Source organism: Saccostrea echinata, unplaced genomic scaffold (assembly GCF_033153115.1).
Source record: "Saccostrea echinata isolate AGI-Se365-2 ecotype Australia unplaced genomic scaffold, CSIRO_AGI_Sech_v1 ptg000010l, whole genome shotgun sequence".
Taxonomy (NCBI): domain Eukaryota; kingdom Metazoa; phylum Mollusca; class Bivalvia; order Ostreida; family Ostreidae; genus Saccostrea; species Saccostrea echinata.
The window spans coordinates 13,748,559-13,773,153 of NW_026889759.1; the positions used below are offsets into that span (position 1 = coordinate 13,748,559).

At 34.2% G+C, this 24,595-nt stretch overlaps 1 protein-coding gene across 1 annotated transcript; it reads right to left on the reverse strand.

Annotated features, from left to right (window-relative positions):
- Nucleotides 1-13,539: 13,539 nt before the first annotated feature.
- LOC133184564 (uncharacterized) lies at nt 13,540-23,904 on the reverse strand. Its single transcript, XM_061319653.1, has 13 exons — nt 23,855-23,904; nt 22,686-22,832; nt 22,428-22,504; nt 21,543-21,614; nt 20,993-21,116; nt 20,335-20,472; nt 19,143-19,216; nt 17,949-18,020; nt 17,685-17,802; nt 16,510-16,566; nt 16,314-16,414; nt 14,180-14,264; nt 13,540-13,801 (listed from the first exon to the last, which is right to left on the reverse strand). Exons 1-13 carry the CDS (start codon nt 23,892-23,894, stop codon nt 13,554-13,556), a joined length of 1,353 nt encoding a protein of 450 aa, XP_061175637.1. The 5' UTR covers nt 23,895-23,904; the 3' UTR covers nt 13,540-13,553.
- Nucleotides 23,905-24,595: the final 691 nt, after the last annotated feature.

Below are 24,595 nucleotides of genomic sequence, written 5' to 3' on the forward strand. Positions count from 1 at the left end.
AGAGGAAAATAAAAAAAAAAGAAAGAAAGAAAAATTACAGGGGCACAGTGCTTGTTCAGATTAAGGAGGTAATGAGCAAAAAAAAATTCACTTCTTATAAAAATTTATTCTTACATGTACAAGATATAACATATGCTCTACCAGTTATTTTCAAACTCTGTTTGTATACATGTATTCACAGTGTACATTGTTTTAATAGTAAAAATTTCTCTATTTTATTCAATTTACCCATCAATAATATTATTTACAGTGATTAATTATTGTAAATGAATAACAAAGGGGAATAATTTCTCTTAAAGCGGAGTAAAAATTCCCATGCATGGTCATAATAGAGCCCCGCCCTAACGCCAGAACTCCTGTCTCAGGCCGAGGGTTATGATTTTCACAATTTTGGAAGAAGAACCTTTGCTCACCATAACCATGCACTTAGGTTGTCCAGGAAATACTCAGGTATTAGATACTCAGGTATTCGTGTTCATGTTCTTCTTCACCCTATAACTATAGTCCTGCTGGACACGTTATTACTGGTGACGTAAATATAGTTAATAATGAGGACCTTAGATCACTAATTTTAAAAGGTCCTAAATATAGGGAACCCCGATCCTTTAACTGGCGTCGTAATTTCATACATTTTGTCATGGAGAAAAACTTACAGTTTTTCAATATACTTATTTATCTCTGAAATATGTAATTATTTTTAATAATTCAAAACAGTTAATTTTTCATTATTTGAAATATATTTTATAATAAATTTAATTATTACAGAATTTAATGTTTTATTGATTTTTATGCTTAAAAAAAAATGTTTTCGGAAATTTTTATATATTTTATTTTAGCTTTTGTCTGATTACTCTGAAGTGTCATCTTATTTATTGCACATGTCAACTTTATTTTATCGGGTATGCCAAACTTCAGGTTTCTTTGTTCTTCTGATAAAAAGTTTTTCTAACGTGGGCTTCACAAGATTTTTTGGGAGTGATTTTGTTGTAAATGTTTTTATAGCATCCATTTGATATAGTCCATGAGTGATAAGTTCTTTGTTAAGGGATTAACGATGTCCCTAGAATTATTTACCTGGCCAAGTGTTGTTTAATTAGTTGCGTCACAAAGACCTATAGATTAAGTGGACACGCAATGACCAAGTGCTCTTTTGTAATCTAATTTTTTTTTCGGCAACCATTGTCTCCAGAATCATTTTTGATTGGTTAAAAAGAATATCTTAGAAATTTGATTTAAGCAGGTTGCGCGTCCCGGCTGGTCACTTTTCATCATTGAATAAAACCAGCCGGACGTTTGCTTTATTCCTGCCTTCTTTTAATTTATATAGGTAACTATAGTTTTATTTTTATTTTTCATAGGTAATTAATTATTGTGGTTAAACTTTTAAAATTATTCTAATTAATAAATTTTAGAGCTTAAGATGCATTTAGTTAAAGGATTTACTTAAACGTTTTATTCTTAGTTTTTTAATTTCGGTCATTGTTCACTTTGGTCTTTGTCTAAGTTAGAAATAATTATAGTGTAGTTAGTTACTTTTGTATACATACTTTATGCAAACTTGTTTACAGAGTGAAGGTATGTAGTGAAATAGTTTTTATGTTGCACAGTAAAATTTGTAATTTTTATGTTCAATGGGATCGGGATCGAGGTGCAAATTATTGCTAAAAATGGACAGACTTACTTTCATTATTGTTAGGAAATATGCGAGATGATCGCCGATGTGTTATTAATGATCTATTACATAATAATGGCATTTATAGTCTCAAAAGCATTTAAGCATTATGCATGTTTTTGCATTTTGAAGTAATGTCAGGTAAAGTATAATTTGCAAAGTTTTTCAGTTTCTTTGTATTACGTAATCGATCGCCTAGTCTCTGATCCCAACGTTATTGTTTACATTGTTTACATTAAAAAGAAAAAAAAAGGTTATGTTAGGTTGTTTTATAGCAATGTTTTATTTTTGGTTTGATTTAATCAAGGTATTGAATTATGATTTGTTGTTTAATTTCTTTTTATAAATTAAAATACCTTTAACATGTTTAAATTAAGTAACTTTGATTGGAATTACATTTTTAATGGTATCAGGTTCGTTCGCCCTGTCTACCTGTTCGCATGAGTCCGTTCGCGCAGGGTCCGTTCGCCTTTATTCTCGTTCGCCCTATATCTCGTTCGCCCTATTATATATATATACAGTATATAGTAAATATCAACATTTATTATTAATTTTATTCAATATTTTACGACTTTGTGTTTTTTTTTCAAATGTTGCTACGGGTATTTTTTTTTATTTACCGTAATCTTAATTAAATAATTCAAATTTGATATTTATGCTCTTTACATGCTTAATTGATTTAATTATACTTAATAATGTCACTGTAATTTAGGGGATCATACAATCTGCGTTATGTTTTGAAAACAATTAAAGGACTGAGACGTTAATTTTCTGTTGGTCTGCCGGGTCTTTGATAGTACAGGTACCACATGCATACGTCTGTTGTCTCCCGTGCGCAATTTATGTACCAAAGTACATATAATTTATTTTAAAAAATCCATTGGGTCATTATTCAACTTTCTGCAATATAAATAAGGCGAACGGACCCTGGGCGAACAAGTTTTAGGGCGCTCGAACTCTGGGCGAACGGGAATTAGGGCGAACGGCGTCAAGGGCGAACAAGTTTTAGGGCGCACGAACATACAACCATTTTTAATTACATTGGTAAATTTGTAAGGCCTTGAGTCGCTCTTTATAGCTTTGTTTTATAACACTTTTCATCATTGAATAAAACGTTTGCTTTATTCCTGCCTTCTTTTAATTTATATAGCCTCAACAAACGGATACATCCATTGGGTTGAGAAGCTGCCCAAGTCTTTGTTTATCATCAAGATAACAAGACGAAGAACAAAAGGGTGTGACTTAATTTGTCATGTAATCATTTTCAACTTTAGATTGAAAATTAATAAAAGACAATATTATGGATTCTGTGGAGGATTACGCCAGGCGTTGGGTCAGACATGAAAAAGAAGACGTTGACACTTTGTCAGACTGGATTAAATGTATCAGACATATGTTAAAATCTCGCATTAAACGATTGAGGGGCAGTATGAAAACCATCTATCCTTCTGTATTCAATAATTCAGAAGTGAAAAAAGAATTAGATATAGATTACACGCTCAGTACGTACTGGTCGCTGCTAACAAAGCAGGTAACAACAGTGTTTTTGTTTGTAAGGCTCATTATTTAAATTGTATTTTAGAGGAACTGGGATTTAATTCTACGAGTGGTAATCCAACTTATACCCATAGCTCCCTTTCGAAGGAGGAAATTCTTCAAAATCATATGTCAGTTTTGAATATTTTTAATATTCCCAACAACCAAAACGAATTTGAATTACAATATCTATATTGGATTCCGAAACTTCATAAAAGTCCTTACAAACAAAGATACATAGCGGGTTCCAGTAAATGTTCTACCAAGCCTCTTTCTTTACTCCTCACTAAGATACCAACAGTAGTGAAGGAGAAACTTCAAAAGTACTGTGCAACAATATATTCGAGAAGTAGTGTGAATCAGATGTGGGTACTAAAAAATTCCAAGGAACTTTTGGAACATTTGAAATCACAAAATTTTACCAAAATAAACAACATAAAAACTTACGACTTTTCAACTTTATATACAACTATTCCCCACGATAAATTAAAGTCCAGACTTTCTGACATCGTTGACAGCTGCTTTTTCAATAAAAATGGAACTCGTAAATTTACTTACCTTGTCATTGTTCATTTGCAAAATTACTTTGTTAAAAAACAATCTGATTGTACAAACAACTACTCTGAAGTTGACATTAAAAAGTTGCTCGAGTTTCTGCTTAACAATATCTACATGTATGTGGTTTTTGGAGACCAAGTCTTCCAACAATCTATTGGAATTCCCATGGGTACCAATGGCGCCCCGTTATTAGCAGACCTATTTTTGTATTCATATGAAGCAGAATTTGTTCAAAATTTTTTACGTGAAAAGAAGAAAACACTTGCTGTGGCCTTCAACTCGACATTTAGATATATCGACGACGTATTGTCAATTAACAATGGTTATTTCTATTCTTATGTCGACACGATATATCCCGGTGAGACTGAAATAAAAGATACCACAGAGTCTGACACATCTGTTTCATATTTGGATATTTTATTAGAAATAGACGTTAATGGTAATCTAACAACAAAGCTTCATGATGACTTTAACTTTTCAATCGTCAACTTCCCTTACCTTTGCAGCGATACACCCTTATCACCTGCATACGGGGTTTATATCTCTCAGTTGATTCGATACGCAAGAGCATGCTCTACGTATGAACAATTTCTAAAACGAGGTAAGTTATTGACAAACAAGTTGATGAAACAAGAATATCAACAATCTCGTTTAAAGTCATCATTTTGGTAAGTTCTATGGTCGATACAATGACCTTGTCAGCAAATACAATCTATCATTAAGTCTAATGCTGACTGACTTTTTTAGACGGTGGCTATTTATAGCCACAGTCTATTGCTGCTGCTTTTGGGCTATAAATAACAACAGTGTAAAATCACGGGGACCCTAGCGGCGATTTTTGCAGAGTCAAAATAATGAAAATAGGGTTGATTCGATGTTTGAAAATAAAATGCATATGGTTAACAAATACTCTCAAGTTATTTCAAAGACATTTTATTGATGGGCACAAAGCTTAATTCCTAATATTTGCCGTTATCAATATTTCTCGCTTCATGAATATTCATTAAATTACGCCGTCCTACAACTAATACTCATTCGTACACAAACCGACTCGTATATTCGTATGCAAACCACTGAAGTCAATTCGTACTCAAATACATGTGCTTTTTAGCTCACCTGAGCTGAAAGCTCAAGTGAGCTTTTCTGATCACCCGTTGTCCGTCGTCCGTCCGTCTGTCCGTCCGTCCGTCTGTAAACTTTTCACATTTTCAACTTCTTCTCAAGAACCACTGGGTCAATTATAATCAAATTTGGTACAAAGCATCATTGAGTAAAGAGGAGTTAAAATTGTTAAAATAAAGGGCCAAACCCCCTTACAAGGGGAGATAATCAAGAAAAGACAAAAATAGGGTGGGGTCATTAAAAAATCTTCTTCTCAAGAACCACTGGGCCAGAAAAGCTGAAGCTTATGTGGAAGCATCCTGGGGTAGTGTATATTCTAAATTGTTAAAATCATGACCCCCGGGGGAAGGGTGGGGCCACAATAAGGAATCCAAGTTTTACATTGAAATATATAGAAAAAATCTTTAAAAATCTTCCTCTCAAGAACCACTGGGCAAGAAAAGCTGAAACTTATGTGGGAGCATGCTGGGGTAGTGTAAATTCTAAATTGTTAAAATCATGACCCTCCGGGGGAAGGGTGGGGCCACAATAGGGAATCCAAGTTTTATATTGAAATACATAGAAAAAATCTTTAAAAATCTTCTTCTCAAGAATCACTGGACCAGAAAAGCTGAAACTTTTGTGGAAGCATGCTGGGGTAGTGAAGATTCTAAATTGTTAAAATCTTGACCCCCGGGGGAAGGGTGGGACCACAATATGGAATCCAAGTTTTACATTGAAATACATAGAAAAAATCTTTAAAAATCTTCTTCTCAAGAACCACTGGGGCAGAAAAGCTGAAGCTTATGTGGAAGCATCCTGGGGTAGTGTAGATTCTAAATTATTAAAATCATGACCCCGGGGGAAGGGTGGGGCCACAATATGGAATCCAAGTTTTACATTGAAATACATAGGAAAAAATCTTTAAAAATCTTCCTCTCAAGAACCACTGGGCCAGAAAAGCTGAAACTTATGTGGAAGAATCCTTGGGTAGTGTAGATTTTAAGTTGTTAAAATCATGACCCCCGGGGGAAGGGCGGGGCCACAGTAGTAAAACTAAGTTTTACATTGAAATACTAAGAAAAAATCTTTAAAAATCTTCTTCTCAAGAACCACCTGGCCAGAAAAGCTGAAACTTTTGTGGAAGCATGCTGGGGTAGTGTAGATTTTAAATTGTTAAAACCATGACCCCTAGGGGAAGGGCGGGGCCACAATAAGGAATCCAAGTTTTACATTGAAATATATAGAAAAATCTTTAAAAATCTTCTTCTCAAGAACCACTGGGCCAGAAAAGCTGAAACTTATGTGGAAGCATCCTTTGGTAGTGTAGATTCTAAATTGTTAAAATCAAGACCCCTGGGGGCAGGGCGCGGCCACAATAGGGAATCCAATTTTTATATTGAAATATATAGAAAAAAAATCTTTTTCTCAAGAACCACTGGTCAGGAAAGCTAAGACTTTTGTAGAAGCATCCTGGGGCAGCGTAAATTCTAAACTATTCAAATATTGACCCCTGGGGGTAGGGCGGGGCCACAATAGGGAATCCAAGTTTTACATTGTAATATATAGGATAAATATTTAAAAATGTTCTCCTCAAGAACCTCTTGGCCAGTAAAGCTGAAACTTATATGGAAACATCCTGGGGTAGTGTAGATTTTAAATTGTAAAAATCATGACCCCCATGGGTAGGGCGGGGCCACAGTAGGTATTACAAAAAGATCGTCTGGTGAAGAACAGCAGGGCCAATGAAAGTTATTCAGGTGAGCGTTGTGGCCCATGGGCCTCTTGTTAAGTTTTTGTTCAAAATATTGTGGGTTCAATTCTACTCAAAATTTAAAAACTTTTCGAGAAGTTACAAAAATTGTTCATATTTCCTTGGGGGAGGGGGGGGGGGGATTTGATTATTGATCACTGAGTAAAGATTTGACATTATAAAGTCAAAATTTCTAACTTCAAAAACCACGATTTTATTACACGTATTTTGTAAAATACGCATCTTAGAATAAAAATGTTCAGTCACTACACGAATATATTAGGAACCTTGATTCCCTTATGATTTAACATTAAGGGTTAACCGGTTTTGACACGTTTTAAGCAATAATTTATGGGGGGGGGGGGTACTAAAACATGAGGATCCCCAAATGCATTATTTGAATATATAATTTCAATCTATCCATCATCCTTAAATATGCTTTCATTTTAAATTTGAAATTATGACTGTATACCACAATAGTAAATATTAAAAAAAACTGAAATGATTGAAATTTCGTTTCTGGCATTTCAGCATAATTTTATTTTTTCTTCAAACCTTATTTTACAATAAACCTAATGTAGAAAACTTCATGCAATGAATTGTTTAACAACTTTGATTTATATATGTCCTCATCATACTACGGAAATATAAATTTTAGGGATGTCAACGAGTAACCGATTAACCGGGTACTCGATCGAACGTCCGAGTATCGAATACTAAAATCGCTACTCGGTTACTCGGATGTTTATATATTTTTTTCATATTTCAAAGAAAAAGTATAATTTTTTTAATCCAAAACTTATCCAAAAAAAAAAATGCAACTTAAAAATGAATTGTCCATGTTTACCTTGTAATAAGCTTCCCCCACACCTGTTAATACCCGTTATTGTCTGTGGTTGTGTACTTGTTCATACAGTAATTACCGTGACCAATCACCTGGTAAACAGCTGTTACATGTATCACCTCGTGATCCGTTATTTTTTGGATGGCTTTAATGATTAGTATTTGATGAACATCGTTTAATTAGGGTTTATTATCCTAAAATAATTTAGTTCGCATACGGTAGCGAATTCGGCGATACAAAGAAATGCCGCTACCACTTCAAAAGTGAAAAAAAACCATAAGGCAAGACCCTAAGATTTAAAAGATGTTTAAAATTAGCTGTGCAAAGTAAACATAGAGTATATGGGGAAAACAACCAACATACATGGATTAATTAAATAATATACGTCTAGCGATCTCGACACCGTCTCTTTCTTTAAAAACAATTCCTTGCGCTTGTCTAATCATTGCAAATCTACGTTACAGTCTGTCTTCCTCTTGCGTTGATCAAATCGTCTTCCTAAACAAGAACTATAAACCATTTCTAATTACTGATGTATTCATTGTTGTCTTTTTTGTTTATTTGATAAATAAATTTAGTGCAAAAAATCTTTCGTTTTGCGCTATGTTTGTGTACAGGCATAAAAAAAACGTTAAAAAAATTTCGAGGGGGTTAAACAGGGCTTAACTGGTCTCAATAAAATTAACACATTTGTATTTTACAATTTTACCGAGTACCCGGGTACTCGATCGGAAAATCGTCCGAGTAACCGATTATCAAATATCGACCGATTTGACATCCCTAATAAATTTACTTATTAAAAGCCCTGTATCGTGAAAAATTGCAATAAACTTTGAAATTCATAATTTCCATCATATCATTTTACAGATTCTTACAACATTTTATCTCATTCAATGCCAGTATCCGGTTGGCGTAGTGGTCAGAGCGTTTGCTCTAGAGTCACGGACATGAAGGAGTCGATCCTTACGTAGCGGGTTCGAATCCCCACTGTGGGACGTGGAAACAGTTAAACCGAGGTCCCATATCGCAGTAAGTGTTGGTCAGAAAAAAGATCCCTCACTACCCAATGGCCCGGAGTGTTGAATGTAGATCTAAATTTGCAGCCCACCAATGGCAATGGTGATGTCTTAGTATGAGTGAAAAATTCTCGAGAGGGACGTTAAACGAACAAAATCATTCATGCCACCGTCTCTCAGTACTCACAGTACTTTGATTCATACTAATTGTTAGGCGATTATTTACACACTGAACGGATTTTCCCGTTATTTCCCGTTCATGACAAGGAGCAAACGGAGGGTGTGACCAGTCGGCAGGGGATGCTCACTCCTCCATAGCACGTGATCCCACCTCTGATGTCTTAGAGGTCCGTGTTTGCTCTGCTCCTATTTTGTAATGTTTAAAGGACTTTTGAGCTCGAATACTGTTCGTTATCTCCACATATTTCAGGTACAGAATTAAAAAAAAAATTAATGCATTTGCGCTATTAATATGATTAATAGATCCCCGCCCTAACTCCTGACCAAGGGGCCATGAATTTCACCATTCTGGAAGAAGCACTCCTCATACTCACCACAACCATGTACCTAGTTTGTCTGTTTGAACCCAGGAACAGAGTAGATTTGTGAAGAATTAATGCATTTTCACTATATGATCATATATATCTATGCACTTAGTTTGTCTTCTTAATATCCAGGAACAGAAGATTTGTGAGGAATTAATGAATCATCACTATATGATATATAGAGCCCCAACCTAACACCAGAACCCCTGACTCTGGGACCATGAATTTCACAATTTTGGAAGAGGCATCCTTGTTCTTCATACCTATGCACTTAGTTTGGCTGCTAAATATGCAGGAGAGAGAGATTTTTGAAAAATTATAAATCTCCACTATATGATCTAAACCCCTGGCCATCGTAACATCAGAACCCCTGACTATGGTGCCAGAAATTTCATGATTTTGATAGAGTGCTCAATGCCAATCACAATCATACCAACAGTGTGACTGCTTGATGTCCAAGGGTAAAGAGTTTTAAAAATTGCATAAATTTTGATGGTTTTAACGCAACCCCTAAGGCCCAAGCGGGACAGGCACCATATTATTCATATTTTTTTTGTTTTTCTTCATCCATAAATGCTGTATGCCAAAATTGGTCTTGCAGTTTTAGAAAAAGCTAAAAATTTTAAATGTCAACGCATGATAAAAAAAAAAAAAGCAATAGGTCACCCGAGTCACTCAAGTGACCCAAAAATCGAGCTTAACATGGGCTAGTTGGTGTTTTGAAATGAAATGATATACAATGATGTGCATTGAAGTGGTATATTTTTTCTTATCAATTGTTAATTGTTATGTAATAACACATCCATTTCTTTAGAAACGAGAAAGGAATACCGGTATATGTCGGAACGTTTTAAGATACCCCACTCACTGCAACTAGCAACACGAATTTTGCCAATATAGGGATTTTATAAAGTTAAGAGAGAATGAGAGACTCCCCGATTCTGTAAAACTCATGTATTGCAACAAATATGTATATAATTTAATTATAAACTTATCATGCTTAGTGAAATTATCAGAGCAATGTATCGATCAAACAAACAAAAAGACAAAGAGAAAGATTTTGATGATTTGCCTGCCAGTGGGCAATCCAATCGACCTATAAGTCCGACAGACAATACTGGTTTATATCTGGTCTATCTAGTAAAGTTTTTCCTATGGAGGGTAGAAAAGACACCGTGGATTTTGTAAATTAATTTCTGACAGATAATTACAAGAAGATCAGATGCTTAGATCCATTCAAAGCCACCAAAAGGCAAATATCTCTTCAATCAGCAATTAAGCCAGGCGTTACAGTAAAGGTAGGAACTTAAGTGACCTTAAGCCAGGCATTACAGTAAATGTAAGGAACTTAAGTGACCTTGGATATGGTATTCCACCTCTAATGACAGCTTCCTCTGTGCACCCTGCATTACTTTCATGACCAGCATACGGACATTGATCCCAAAACCGTAAAGGATGATTTAGAAACTAGAAAAGTCAGCCGGAGAAAAGTCGTCGATGTTCCTGATGAAAGTCGACAGAAAACAAAAATCTATTTTGGAGAAAATTAGTAAAGTGTAGGAGGAAATACTTATTCAAAAATAAATCGGTATCGTTTTTATCCTTGAAGAACATCAATGATGTTCTTAGAACTGGACAAAGAAATATTTTTTCCGAGGAAATTGGGACAAGGGTCATGGGAAGGAACAATTTTCAGTTATTAATCGGAAAGCAGCATTTAACACAATTTTGAAATCCACATGTTGAAATCGAAGTGTATATGCCTCCTTAAATTTAGGAAGAATTGAATCAACAGTGTGAAACTGAGGTTCGAGAAAATATTCATAGCTTTTGTAGCATGAAATATTTATATGGAGATAACGAACAATATTCAAGCTTAAAAGTCCATTCAAACAATACAAATTAGGAGCAGAGCAAACACGGACCTCTAAAACATCAGAGGTGGGATCTGAGGCGAGCGCTCGCCAAAATTCCTTATCCCTCCAATAGAATTGTTCGCGAGCGCTCGCTCTGTTGAACAGGTCTCAGGTATGATGGAGGAGTGAGCATCTGCTGCCGACCGGTCACACCTGCCGTGTGCTCCTTGTCATAATCGGGAAATAATGGAAAAATCCGTCGACAATTCACTGTGTAAATAATGGCCTTACAATTAGTATGAAAAACGTCAGTCAGCATTAGACTTAATGATAGATTGTATTTGCTGACAAGGTCATTGTATCGACCATTGAACTTACGAAATGATGAGTTTAATTTCTTGTTTCATCAACCTGATTGTCAGTAACTTACCTCGTTTTAGAAATTGTTCATAGTAGAGCAAGCTCTTGTGTATCGAATCAACTGGGAGATATAAACCCCATATGCAGGCGATGAGGGTATATTGCTGCATAAGTAAGGGAATGACGATTGAAAAGTTAAAGTCATCACGTTTATCATAAAGCTTAGTTGTTAGATTACCATTTTAAAACGTCTTTTTCTAATAAAATATCCAAATATGAAACAGATGTGTCAGACTCTGTGATATCTTGTATTTCAAGCTCACTGGGATATATCGTGTCAACATATGAATGGAAATAACTATTGTTATTTGATAATAAATGTCGAGTTGAAGGCCACAGCAAGAGTTTTCTTTTTCTCATGCATAAGATTTTGAATAAATTCTGCTTCATATGAATACAAAACTAGGTTTGCTAATAACGGGGCGCCATTGGTACCCATGGAAATTCTAACAGATTGTTGGAAGACCTTGTCTCCAAAAACCACATAGATATAGTCAATCAGAAACTCAAGCACCTTTTAAATATCAACTTCAGAGTAGTTGTGTGTACAATCAGAATGTTTTTTAACAAAATAATTTTGTAAATGACTATGCCTAATGACAAGGTAAGTAAATTTATTAGGGATGTCAAATCGGTCGATATTTGATAATCGGTTACTCTGACGATTTTTATTGAAAAAGCAGCTGTCAATGATGTCAAAAAGCCTGGACTTAGATTTATGGGGAATTGTTGTATTTGAAGTTGAAAAGTCGTAAGTTTTTATGTTATTGATTTTGGTAAAAATTTCGTGATTTCAAATTTTCAAATAGTTTCCTGGAGTTTTTATGTATCCACATCTGATTTACACCATTTCTCAAATATATTGTTGTACAGTACTCCTGAAGTTTCTTCTTCACTGCTATTAATATTTTAGTAAGGAGTACAGAAAGAAGCTTGGTAGAACATTTACTGAAACCCGCTATGTATCTTTGTAAGGATTTTTATGAACTGACATGATTTTGAAGAAATTTCTCCTTAGAAAGGGAGCTATGGGTATAAGTTGAATTACTTGTGGAATTAAATCCCAGTTTCTCTAAAATACAATTAAAATAATGAGCCTTACAATCGAAGACAATGTTGTAGAATGGACGACGAAACAACTGATGTCTCGGAGATTTCTCAGTTGTCAATTTGTGCACTTTATCTTTAGAAAGAGAAGGGTACCATGAATGAAATCACTGGGTATAGAGTTGTTGGCGAAATCATGAATTAGCGCTTTCTAATAGATTTCAAATACACAAGACCTCACAGATTTTTTAAAATTTCAAAAGTCCCCGCCCACTGACGTCAGACACAAACACAACCGCACGAGATTGACATGCATATAAGGCTCCTAACTTTTCACTTGGCGAAATTTACATTCCGGTTGAATTATCAAGAAAACAGCTCACCTTACTTTCAAAGAGTTATCACAGAGAAAAAAAATTATAGATATATTGTATTTATAAATGATTTCTTAGCAGTATTCATGAATAAGCACATCGTTGTTTGCGCCAAAGCCGCTAAAATATGAAGCCCGCTTTTTTAAGTACACATACAGTATTTAGCGATGCTACATAATTTATCGGTAGCTGCTTTCCTGAAAACTCAAAAGATACTAAAAAAAAATAGTATACACAGCCAAATTTAGGACCTTTACAGTAATACACCATATAGCAGTTCGATAAAACATGCAAGCATTGCTATGCATCTGGTAGTAAAGAATCAAATACCAGGATATTTGTTAAGATAGTCTTACACAGGAATAAAGGAAAATAAAGCTCCGTAGGATACATTCTCAGAAATATCCAAGCATCAAACTTCCAAATCAATGTTCTGATGCAAATTTAAATCTATTTTGTGGATCAACACTCGTGCAGATGTGAGAGAATATTTTACATCTTTGAAGAAACTCAAATGCACGATTTGTAGTACATGTATTTAGGCCTATAAATGTTGGGAGTAGAATTGTGTACATTCAAATTGTGCACAATTTAAAATCAATTCACTTGAAAAGAAGCTTGAGTAAGAGTTCCAAAAGATAATTTAAAATTAATTCGCTTGAAAAGAATCTTGAGTAAGAGTTCCAAAGGATATATTAATAGGTGCAAAACAACAGGCCAACTGGTCTAAGCATCATTTACGTGCAAAACGACTCATGGGTGCTGAGACCAATCGGCCTCTTGTTTTTAAACTAAATTACATAAGCAAGAAAAAAAACAGTATTGAATTCTTTACTTAAGAGCATATTCACAAATTGTATAAAAATTTTCTCCACATGGTTTTCTGTCCAAATAAAAATGTCCGTTAGGACTAAATTGATCATGAGTTTCCTTCCCAAACTGCAGACACTGCTTCGTGTGATTGTACTGAAGCATATGCGGGTTAATGAGGGAACTCATGACTTCCATTTGGGTAGACTTCCACACCAAGTGGCTGCCATGTTGAATTCCATCTGTCCAATAGGGCCCAGGTAAGTGATCTACAACAAGTCATATTTAACTCAAAAAGAGAACAGTAGCGACAAAAAAGTACCTGCTACAAGAACAGTCTAAGTACAATCAAATCCTTTGATCCGTGTACGTAGATCGCTACACGACTGAAGTATAGACTGCCGTCGTCATGAAATGGACGTCACGAGGAATGTGAATAACACCCCCCCCCCTCTCTCTCTCTCTCTAAGTCCATCCTCTATTTAACCAATCATTTTTTTCTATTACAAATTTTCACTTCCGCCTATACCTATTTCCTCTCCTTTAACTCCAAATTTTTTCATTTTCTTCCTTTAGCCATTGGATATCCCTATTCAAGCGAAACTTGTAGCCGCAATTATTCTCTTTTTTTTCAGAATTATACTTACTTTGGAGGATGTGCTGAGTAATAGCTCGTGCCTCGTCCGTGCTACTGATGATGACAGGTCTAGTGCAACTACCATGACAATAGCGCTGGGAATTCAAGATAAAAAAACTATGTACAACTACGAAAACCTCGTGTAAAATGATAGATATTTAACATGAATCGATTCAAGATGATAAAGCGGTATTTACATACGTTGTAAATGAAATGTATTGGAACTGAATAGGAACTGGTACGTATATCATACTGTAAATCACTTTTTATCGCGAGAACTTTATTTTCGCGTAATAACGCGAGACAGTGTGCTCACGAAAATGTCATTCTCGCGTTTATTAGTATTCCTAAAGATTATATAGAGCAATAACCACAATTCGTGAATATTCTGTGTCGCTAATAAAGAGTCAATGACTATCTCGCGAAAAGAAAGTGTCGCGAAAATTTAGTGATCTACAGTACTGTAAAAAGGGAAAACCTCGCCCCCGTTTTATATTCGCATCTTTAACCTTCATCGGAAATGTGCGACTTTAAAACGGGCGAATTCAAGAAAGACTGCAATAACTCTTCAACACAACTTTTTAAATGGGGCAAACTTGTTTGCAAGTCTTTTATGACGAAAATAACACATAGCGAAAATAATCTTGTATACAGTCCATGAAATATCTCCTTATATAAATGTTCATATTTATCGTGAAAATAAAGATAAATCATTAAGAGCGTCGGCTTTTGGTCAGAGATTTGCCAACAAAAAAAAATCATGCATCTGAAGGACCATGTCATTGAAAAGCAAGACAAGCAATTGGGCCGTGTCGGTCATCTAAGTTATCATGGAATTCCTAAACTATGGCGGCCTTCGCCACATCCCAAACTGCAACTCTGGACTAAGTTCTGAACCTGGAGGACAAAAATTTCAATTTTTGTAGAGGGCTAGCTGCCTTCTCACAATCATGTCAAAAATTTGCTTGCTTGATATCCATTAGTAAAATATGAAGATTTTCAAATGTATGCTGTATTTTCAATATATGATCAGCTAAGCTCCGTCCTGGGGCTTAAACTCTGTGCTTGGGAGGGGGGCATAAATTTCACAGTTTAGGTAGAGAGTTAAGTGTTTATTATAATCATGATAAAAGTTTGCTTGTCAGATGTGCATGAGTAAAGATTTTTTAAAGATGTATTGTTTTTTCATTGAATGTTGTCTTAAGCCCATCTAAGGGCTTGAACCTTGGCCCAGGAGCCATAAATTTTAACACTTGGTAAAGGGTTAAGTATACTTGTTGCATTCATGCGAACAGTTTGCCTGTAAGATTTTTATGCGTAGAGAAGAAAGTTTTCAAAGGTATACTATACTGTATCTTCAGTGTATGACCAACGTAGCCCTATCCTGTAGCCTTAACCATGTGCCTAGGGGCCATGATTTTTAACATTTTGGCAGAATGCTAAATTTTATTATAACTATAATCAAGGAAATACTAGCAGTTTACCTGCCAAATGTCCATCAGTAGAAAAGATTTTCCAAAGTGTAATGTATTTTCAATATATGACCAACTAATCCAGAGCGCTTGAACTCTGAATGGAGACCCCTTTTTTTCTCTCTCTCTCTGTTTCCCCTCCCCCTTTTTGTAGAGGGCCCCATGCTCTTTCTAACCTTGCAATCAGCTTATGTTCAAATGGGCAGGAGTAGAGAAGACGATTTTTTTTTGTTTGGTTATTTTTAGCAGTTTTTTGTACAGCACTTTTGGGTCTCAGGGGTATTATGATTAAAAAAATCACAATTTTTGTTCACCTGATACCTAACATGTTTCATATCAACTTTGAAGACAGTTGGACAAGTTTTATTTTAGGAGAAGTTAAAAATATTCAATTGTTAACGGACGACGCACGGCGACAGACAAAGATCAATCGCAATAGGTCACCCGAGTGACTCAGGTGAACTAAAATACACAGTTTATAAAAAAGCATTTGGTATTTTCAGTTAAAGATATTTTTACGATAAAAGTATAGAAATAAAACGATTTTCTTGTACTGTTTTATACTGAGATCCCGAAGTATATTTATAAGCATACCTATTGTGTTGTTATGCTGATAATTATACACTCTTAAATATCTTTTTCAATAGAATTTTTGTGTAATGTTATACGTACATTTGCATGATCATGAGTGTCTTTTGTGTGGTAAAATTGATAGCAGGAATTCAGAATCTTATCAAAGTGAGGTGGGCATCCATGGATCTGATGTGGACACCCTTTAGATGGAATAGAGTTTGTAGAGAAAGATACATTTAATTCAATCTGTACAGATGTATTTAGAAATAGTCAAGGACACGTTAGATAGGCTTACGTGGATTTGGTTCTGGGCTAGGGGTGGTAGTACTAGTAGTTGCTATAGTCGTAGATTCTGGAAATAAAAAAATACAGCAGTCACATTAAAAAATATAAAACACATTGTAGTCCCAATATATCTAGGCAAGAAAGGTAGAAACTCTAATTTAATCAATAGTGTGTAAAATCTATTTTAATAATTGACCAAAATCCAGTTTAATACATCAGTGTAACTTCAAACACGCAAGAACAGTTTACGAAATCATCCAAATTTAAGACCATAATTGGTTAGCATAAAGAACAAATCAGACTCTTTGCACAATCTCGACACCATACATGCAGCAGCACATCGAATTCAACTCAACACCTGATGATACGATAAAATAAAGATATTACAAATGTTGCAAAACGGACAAAGGGCTTATATATCCCGATCACTCAGTGTTCCGGACAAAAAAGTGATTTGCAAAACCAATCTTTACTGGCAAAAACATAGGATTTTCTATTCATTTTCTAATTGCGAAATGATTTATCTGTATTACTTTTTACGTAACAAAACCGTCTTGAAACGATAACCATTAATAATTAAATCATGTTCAGGCGATAGCTCAGTATTCCAACAATATTCCAGCTGCTCCATCGTGGAACAAAACTCTATGAGACCATTAAAATGTATTTTTGCTAAAATGGTATATGAGCATACAATCATTCCAAAGCAGGAATCGGACATATACTTGTAGAAGTTGTAGTTCAGTAAATCTAAAGTAATGCTACTTCAGGACTTTCAGAATTTATTGACAAGGTGCAACGTAGACCAAAACAGGATGATATTGTTTTAGCCAACCAAATAACGTGGTAATTACATTAGAATTATTACCCCATTGAGAGTATAAAAGCTTCTGCAATGCTGTTTGAAGAGTCAGATTTGGTATCTTAACAAATGGCCTTTCTATGGAAAATGTGTCCATACTTAAAATGATTTAAACGGTATTTCTTCAAGACAAAATTAACTTAACGAGACAAAATTCTTGAAATTGTGCATAATCAAAGATCGCCGTGGATGAAGAAGATAAAAAAAACTAGTATAATAGTCCCAAACTAAAATCAGTAAACAATTCCTAAAATTCCGTTGTCAAATGATAAGAGGGCAAATATCTCTTTAAAATCAACAATACTCTAAATATATGACAATACCCGGACTAGGCAGGGGCTTTGAGTTACAGTTCGTAGTATTACAACAGTAACCGTCTACATGACTGATTCTGGAAGTGTCTGGAGTTTCTCTGACAGTGAAATTGTAATGATCACAAGTCTGCAAAAATAATGAAATGTAATTTTTAAAGTCTTTATAAAGAGTTAATATTTCAAATTATGCTCTGTTCATTTTAAGAAATTGGATCTCAGAAAGTGTTATAATAATAAATATTTAATTAATAAAAATTTATAAAATGTACTCACTGATTTACTAACACAGCCTAGTTTAACCTTTCGATGCGTTTGTGTATCTCTGGTTTCAATTGCAATACACACCTGAGGAAGATAAAAAAATTAGTGTTTTCAAAATATAATGGCCTCATTGCAAAACAGTGTTATTTGACCTTTGATCAAAATTGTATTATAATTTTCAGAATACCGAATAAGCATAAATTTTGAAATGAATTTAACCCAAATTGAATTCTCTGTTTCTGTCCAAAGGTTAGCACAACAGTTTAAGTTTGTCAAGGTAGATAAAGAGAGGTGCCCTAACCTCCTAAGAAATAGTGAAAAACCTCTGATCTCACAGAGATTATTTAATGCTAAGAGTATATGATTCTAATAGAGATCATAAGGTAGACTATCCAACGCTTAAAATGGATCGGGGGATCTGGTAAGGATAAGATAGACCGTCCAAAACTAAGATGGTCGAGGTGCCAAACTGATGGAATTGGGATATCCAACATCAAGGGAAGGATTTCATCTCGTAGAAATCCCCAAACTATAATCAACACTTACAGTGGTAGGTTTTCAATGAACACACATTACAAAATCTGATAGCGAAGCAAAATGAGTACATTAGGTGGAGTTGTTCAAAAATGCGCACACACTGTAAAGTTATGGCTATAAGAAACACTGGTATCAAATTGACCTTGAAGCCTAACCTTCAAATCTTAGACGAACTGGAAGCTTTAAATTTACGTCAACTTATCCTAGTATGCTTCAACGATTAAATTTGGAGGGGAAAAGTATTAATTAGCAGAAAAAGTTTCAAATATTTTATTGAACGATTTTAAACTTAACAATTCTCTTATCAACCTCATAAAGATATGTTCGAAGAAGATCGTGTATAAAACCCACTCAGTTTTGTAGCTTACTTTCATTTATGAAACTTAATTACTTCCAGAGTACCAAATCAAGATAATCCTTCATACCTTATATTTGATAACTACATTCACATTCTATATATTTTAGTGCCTTACGGACCCCCATTGTCTCAAGACTCTGACGAGGGAGAATCTAAATCGTTGAAGCTATTGATAAATAGATTGTAAGTAATAAATATTTGTTTATTTATCACCTTACACACCCCACTTTGCACTCAAATTCTGGAAAGAGAGAATATAAATCATTGATGCGATTGGTGAAAAGATTATAAATAGTAAACCTGTTTCTCACCTCGGATTGATTACACGTTTTGGTGATGTTACAATCTTCTGTGTTGTCAACCACAGAGCAACTACGGCAGTCCACTGTTTGTGATTAAGCACAACATTCATATACTTCAGCAAAGACCCGATTTTAAGGAAAAGGATATTCTCATTTTGAAGAGTTGTAAAAGAAATAACATTACTTACGTAAACTTTGGGGAGCTACAAAAGATTTTTAAAAACCACATATTTGACCTTTTTGGAGAAAAGAAGCGTTCATTTGAGCATGCAAACAAATTATCGGAGAGAGTGTATTGGACGGTTTAAATCTTTGCTTTTAGAACAAAGTTAATCTAGGAAATAAAGGTTTCCTCTGTCTGTCTGTCTGTCAATGAGTCTATTCTCTGCTTATCCATACTTTTTCAGACTTTCGTTTCATCATGCAGGGAAATTATATACATGTAAATATTTCATTCTTATTGTTGCAAATTTATTGCTCTATGCGCAACTTCTTTAAAGCTTATTAGTATGTCCACAAGCAAGATAAATGTGTCAATATGCAACATAATTCCGTCTGGTAATGTGATCGGATAAAATTAGGAATTTTTTTCCCAAAAGCATCATATATAACCCACTGAGAGAATCAGACGCAAATTGTCTTTGTCTATTTGCAACTTTTTATGTCGACGTGAGCCTATTTAATGTGGTAATCTAAAGCAACTTATTTAAGGCAGCTTCCGAAATGTCAATAGTTTTTTAAAGGACATAACTAAGGTGCATGTCAATATGAGTAAATTACATTGCAACGTCATTAAGTTGCATGGCAACATTAATAAGTTGCATGTCACCATAAATTAGTTGTTTGTCAAAATAAATAAATTGCATATGAACACAATTAAGTTAATTACATGTCGCTAGCTGCAGAACTGTAGCGTTATGGTTTTACATTTTATTTTGACCATAAGACTAAAATATAAAACCACAACGTTACAGCTCTGCAGCTAACATGTCGCATGTTGGATGCCACATGAAATGCTTCCTAATTCTTGTCAGATCAAATTTTTCTTCATTGTCAATACTGTTATGTTGCATGTCAACATAACTATCTTGCATGTCGACTTAATCTGTAGAATAATAACTATAGATAAATTATTAGTTAATTAAATTAAGTTAAGAGAGCAGAAAGATGGCACCACAGATTTTACATCAAATTATCTTACAGCATTTCCCACACGTGACAGGACACATCTTTTCAAAACATGACATATGACATTCCTTTCTCCCGCCATGGGCGCAGAACTTGGTATCAATATCTTGACAGAGTTCTAAAGGTGATGCTGCAGGCGTGGTTACCCTTTCTGGTCATCAGAAATAATCAACGTTTAACGAAACAAAAAGCAAAATACAAAAACACACAAATAATACACACATACAATCACAAACATAAAACTAAGCAAATTAGAAAGTCTATGAAGGGTCTTTTGTATTCAGTAGTGTTGATTTTCATACACTGATAGTGAATTTTTAGCTACAGCCCAAATGGCTTTTATATCTCTTTCTCGTCATAATAATATATGTAATCTTTCTAAATTATTTCACAATACTTAGTTCAAAAATTATTTTTAATGGATATTCACGGTTCATTTGTTTGATATTCATGGATAAAAGAACACTGTGACACAGGGTCTTGTTTCTTGCAAAATGAATATGTGTAAATGCTCTCAAGAATTCTTGATAAAAATCCTACACATTACTGTGTAAATATATAATTCCACAGGACTTGCAAACTATAAATCTATGTCATCTATCATCTATGCCATTTTGCATGCATCTGCTTTTTATTATTCAAAAAGGGAAATGTATCTTAGATTTGGTTACCTGTCATTGGATAAATGGTGGTGACATCCGGGTCATGTTTGTTGCAGTAGTTGTGATCACAACATCCGCCATCAAATGATATAGACCTTTTGGACTGTACACTACCGTAAAGACTCATACAGATCTAATAAAGGATAAGGAAGGTTATAAGAGACTTTTGGCTTCTTTTTGTATAAACAAAGAACGATGCAGCAATTAATACCGGTAAGTTCTGCTTCAGAAAGCTCTGGGCGCAAATAAGTATCTGCAGAATTTTATTTGTGAACAAAGAAGAGCTGGCTTGTGCTATTTCTGGAAAAAAAATATCATCCAAAAGAGGATAACTGGAACACTGTTAAATCGTATACTTTCATGTGCCACAGTGGATGCTATAACTCGGTATCAATACTATAAAACTTTATCTTAGTATCTTTAGGACAAACAATCACAATTTTTAATTTCTAGTATGTTTTGATTTTTTTAAAGAGTGCAAAGCGGTAAATCATTCTTGCAATCTTTCAAAAGCACCTTTAAAGAAAAGAAGTCGTAAAAGTAATAAAAAGTTACTCACACTTTTGTCGACACATCCTAACCTGAATTTTTCCTCCAGGGATTCAGTAAAAGTTTGAGTTACAATACAGACCTACAGAAAGTATAATTCAGTGAATGATATACCTTAAAATTGTCTCTTGTTTTATTACTAGGTTCAGTTTATCAAATCTCTGAGTTACATTGCTGTTATTGCAGCCCGGAGGACCGGGCTGCTCTATACATATAAGTTTAAGTGTTGGGGATTGAGGTGGGAGAAGTTATTCAGAATTAAAGGTTTTCTAAACATTAAAAAGATTGTTAATCAGAATGTTCTTTCCCTTTATAAATTACGAGATACACAATATATTTACTTCCATAAAGTGAATCTATAAAAATATATATGTTTTTCATATTTAATATATAAAGTTGCTTATCATTTACTATCGAAAAAACGACAAGTCCCTTTTTTTAGAACATCGAATTTTACTTATCGCATAAAAACGTACTTTACACAGTTCGTGTTTTATATTCTTAAAGTGATAGACATTTTTGAAAATAGGTGATGCATGTGTCTGGTTTCAATTTATATTTTATGCAGCCAACATTTACTTGAGGAATTGATAAAGTTTAAAAGGATATCGTTTTTGTTTGATTTTCATCCGACTATAGGTTTTCAAAATATTCTCGACTATCGTCTCCATCATTTAGACGCATGCCTTTTTCACACATATCGAAGCGGTTTGGTGATCAAGACTCATTTCCATTGTTTACTTTATTTATTTCCCGGGCGACAATTGATGGTTACATCAATGTTTTCTTGTTATCATTTGATTTAATTTTATAGTGGTTGAAGAACCAGATGAAATCGCAGTATCCACTTAGATACTATACGTCACTTGCTACCCTTGCTTGTTTTGTTAATTACCTGGTCTGCTTCACATACAGTGGTATTGTGACAGTCCTCTGGTCTGTCGACGGCGTCACATTTGTAGCATTTTCTTCCTGAAACCGGTAAATATCAAAACGCACTTAAACTTCACTTTTAAGAACTTGAAGGCATTCTGAATTTTTAACTTGAAAATTGAATTTTTCGGTCTGAGATCCCGAATATTTTCATGACCAAATTTGATTTTGCCATACCCTGAGATTTTTTATTCTAAAAAAGTATAGCCTGTATACTTACGGCACTTGTTACAAAAGCCTGGACATAATTCATTAGCCACGCAGTCATGTGAGCACATTTCTGGTTGTAGTAATGAACAGTCCATAAAGAAATTGTCCAAGCAACTCGAAGGTGCTGCCTCTAATTGGATAAAACTGCTGTACGCTACTGCAATGGTACGCACAACATCAATTGTGTATTTAGGTAGACTTAGACACCAGGTTCGTATTAGAATTTAAATTTTTAAATGAAGTAAAATAAAAATATTTTTCCGTGTTTTTTGACGCAAACATTTCTCTCTCTCTCTCTCTCTCTCTCTCTCTCTCTCTCAAATCTCCCTTTTTCCCGACACCAAAATGTCTGAATTTACAGAATTTGCTGATGTTTGGAATTTTATCACACCAATAGTATTTCTGGGAAATGAATGTCAAATGTTCTATAACATACATAAGTTTTATCTTTCAAGCGTAACATTCTGGTATACTCCACGAAATGCACGATAAGTATAATGTGCTATATTTGAAAGTCTTGTATAGACAAAATTTATTTGTACATGTATAATCACTTATTACTCAGTAAATGGATAGCCATTTCTGTTTTCAGAGAGCAATATTAATTTATTTGTTTAACGAATTAATTAAATTATTTCATGAAAGATATGATATTTTTGGTCAATATCTACCTGTTGCAAATAATAGCAAGAGTAAACGGGAAATAGCTGTAAGTTTTATATAAGTGCAAAAAGGTCAAATTCGATAACACAGGCCTAGCCCAATAACAAACCGCTAACCAATGTTTCTTGTGGCATTAGGATATTTTGCTAAGAAAACCTTGATATAATCACACAAAGGAATTGTCATTCTCGATTTATTCTCAGAAAAAAAATATTTTATATAAGTTATATTAAATTTTCGGATGACTCTCTTCTTATATGGCCAAAAAAATATTAAAAATTTTGTATGCACTTTTTCTTAAATCTTCTCAGGTAACACATATATTCACACTTCGAGCTTCGGTTTTATAAATATATTAATGGATATTTTGTACTTAACTCTCCTTTTCAAACTCATTATTATTCAGAATGTGTTTGAAATGAAATACTTAATAAAAAATGTTACCAATTCTTGACTTATCATGGTGATTACCAATCGATGGTTTGAAAGATTTCACCAAACAAAAAAATTGCATACCAATCCATGTTACCAGCAGCGACAGACCATAAGACGCCATTGCAAATATTCTTATCAGATGATCTAAAACAGTAGAGATATGTCGTCTCGGTTTACAAGTACTTAACGTTAACTTTATCATATTCACATCAAAATGTGAATACATTTGGACAAAGGCGGAACCAAAGATTTCAAATAAGAGGGAGGTGGAAAGTTACAAGACAAGATATCAAGATGAATTGGGCCTAACATTAAAAAAAAATGTTTGTTTGCAGTTGCCTACCGACCCATTTGAAATGCACCCGTCCAAACTTTTTACAGCCATTTTCTGAGATGATTTTTTGGGGGGTAATTTCAAGTTTTCAGGATATTGAAACTTTTCTTTTTCTATTTTTAATTTTTTTTTTTCAATTAGTAGCTTATAATAATGGAGCTTATTTACGTTTAGTAACGTAGTAAAATCTTTCAAACCATCGATTGGTAATCACCATGATAAGTCAAGAATTGGTGACATTTTTTTTATTAAGTATTTCATTTCAAACACATTCTGATTAATACGAGTTTGAAAAGGAGAGTTAAGTACAAAATGTCCATCAATATGTTTATAAAACCGAAGCTCGAAGTGTGAATACATGTGTTACCTGAGAAGATTTAAGAAAAAGTGCATACAAAATTTTTAATATTTTTTTGCCATATAAGAAGAGAGTCATCCGAAAATTAAATATAACTTATACAAAATATTTATTTCAGAGAATAAATCGA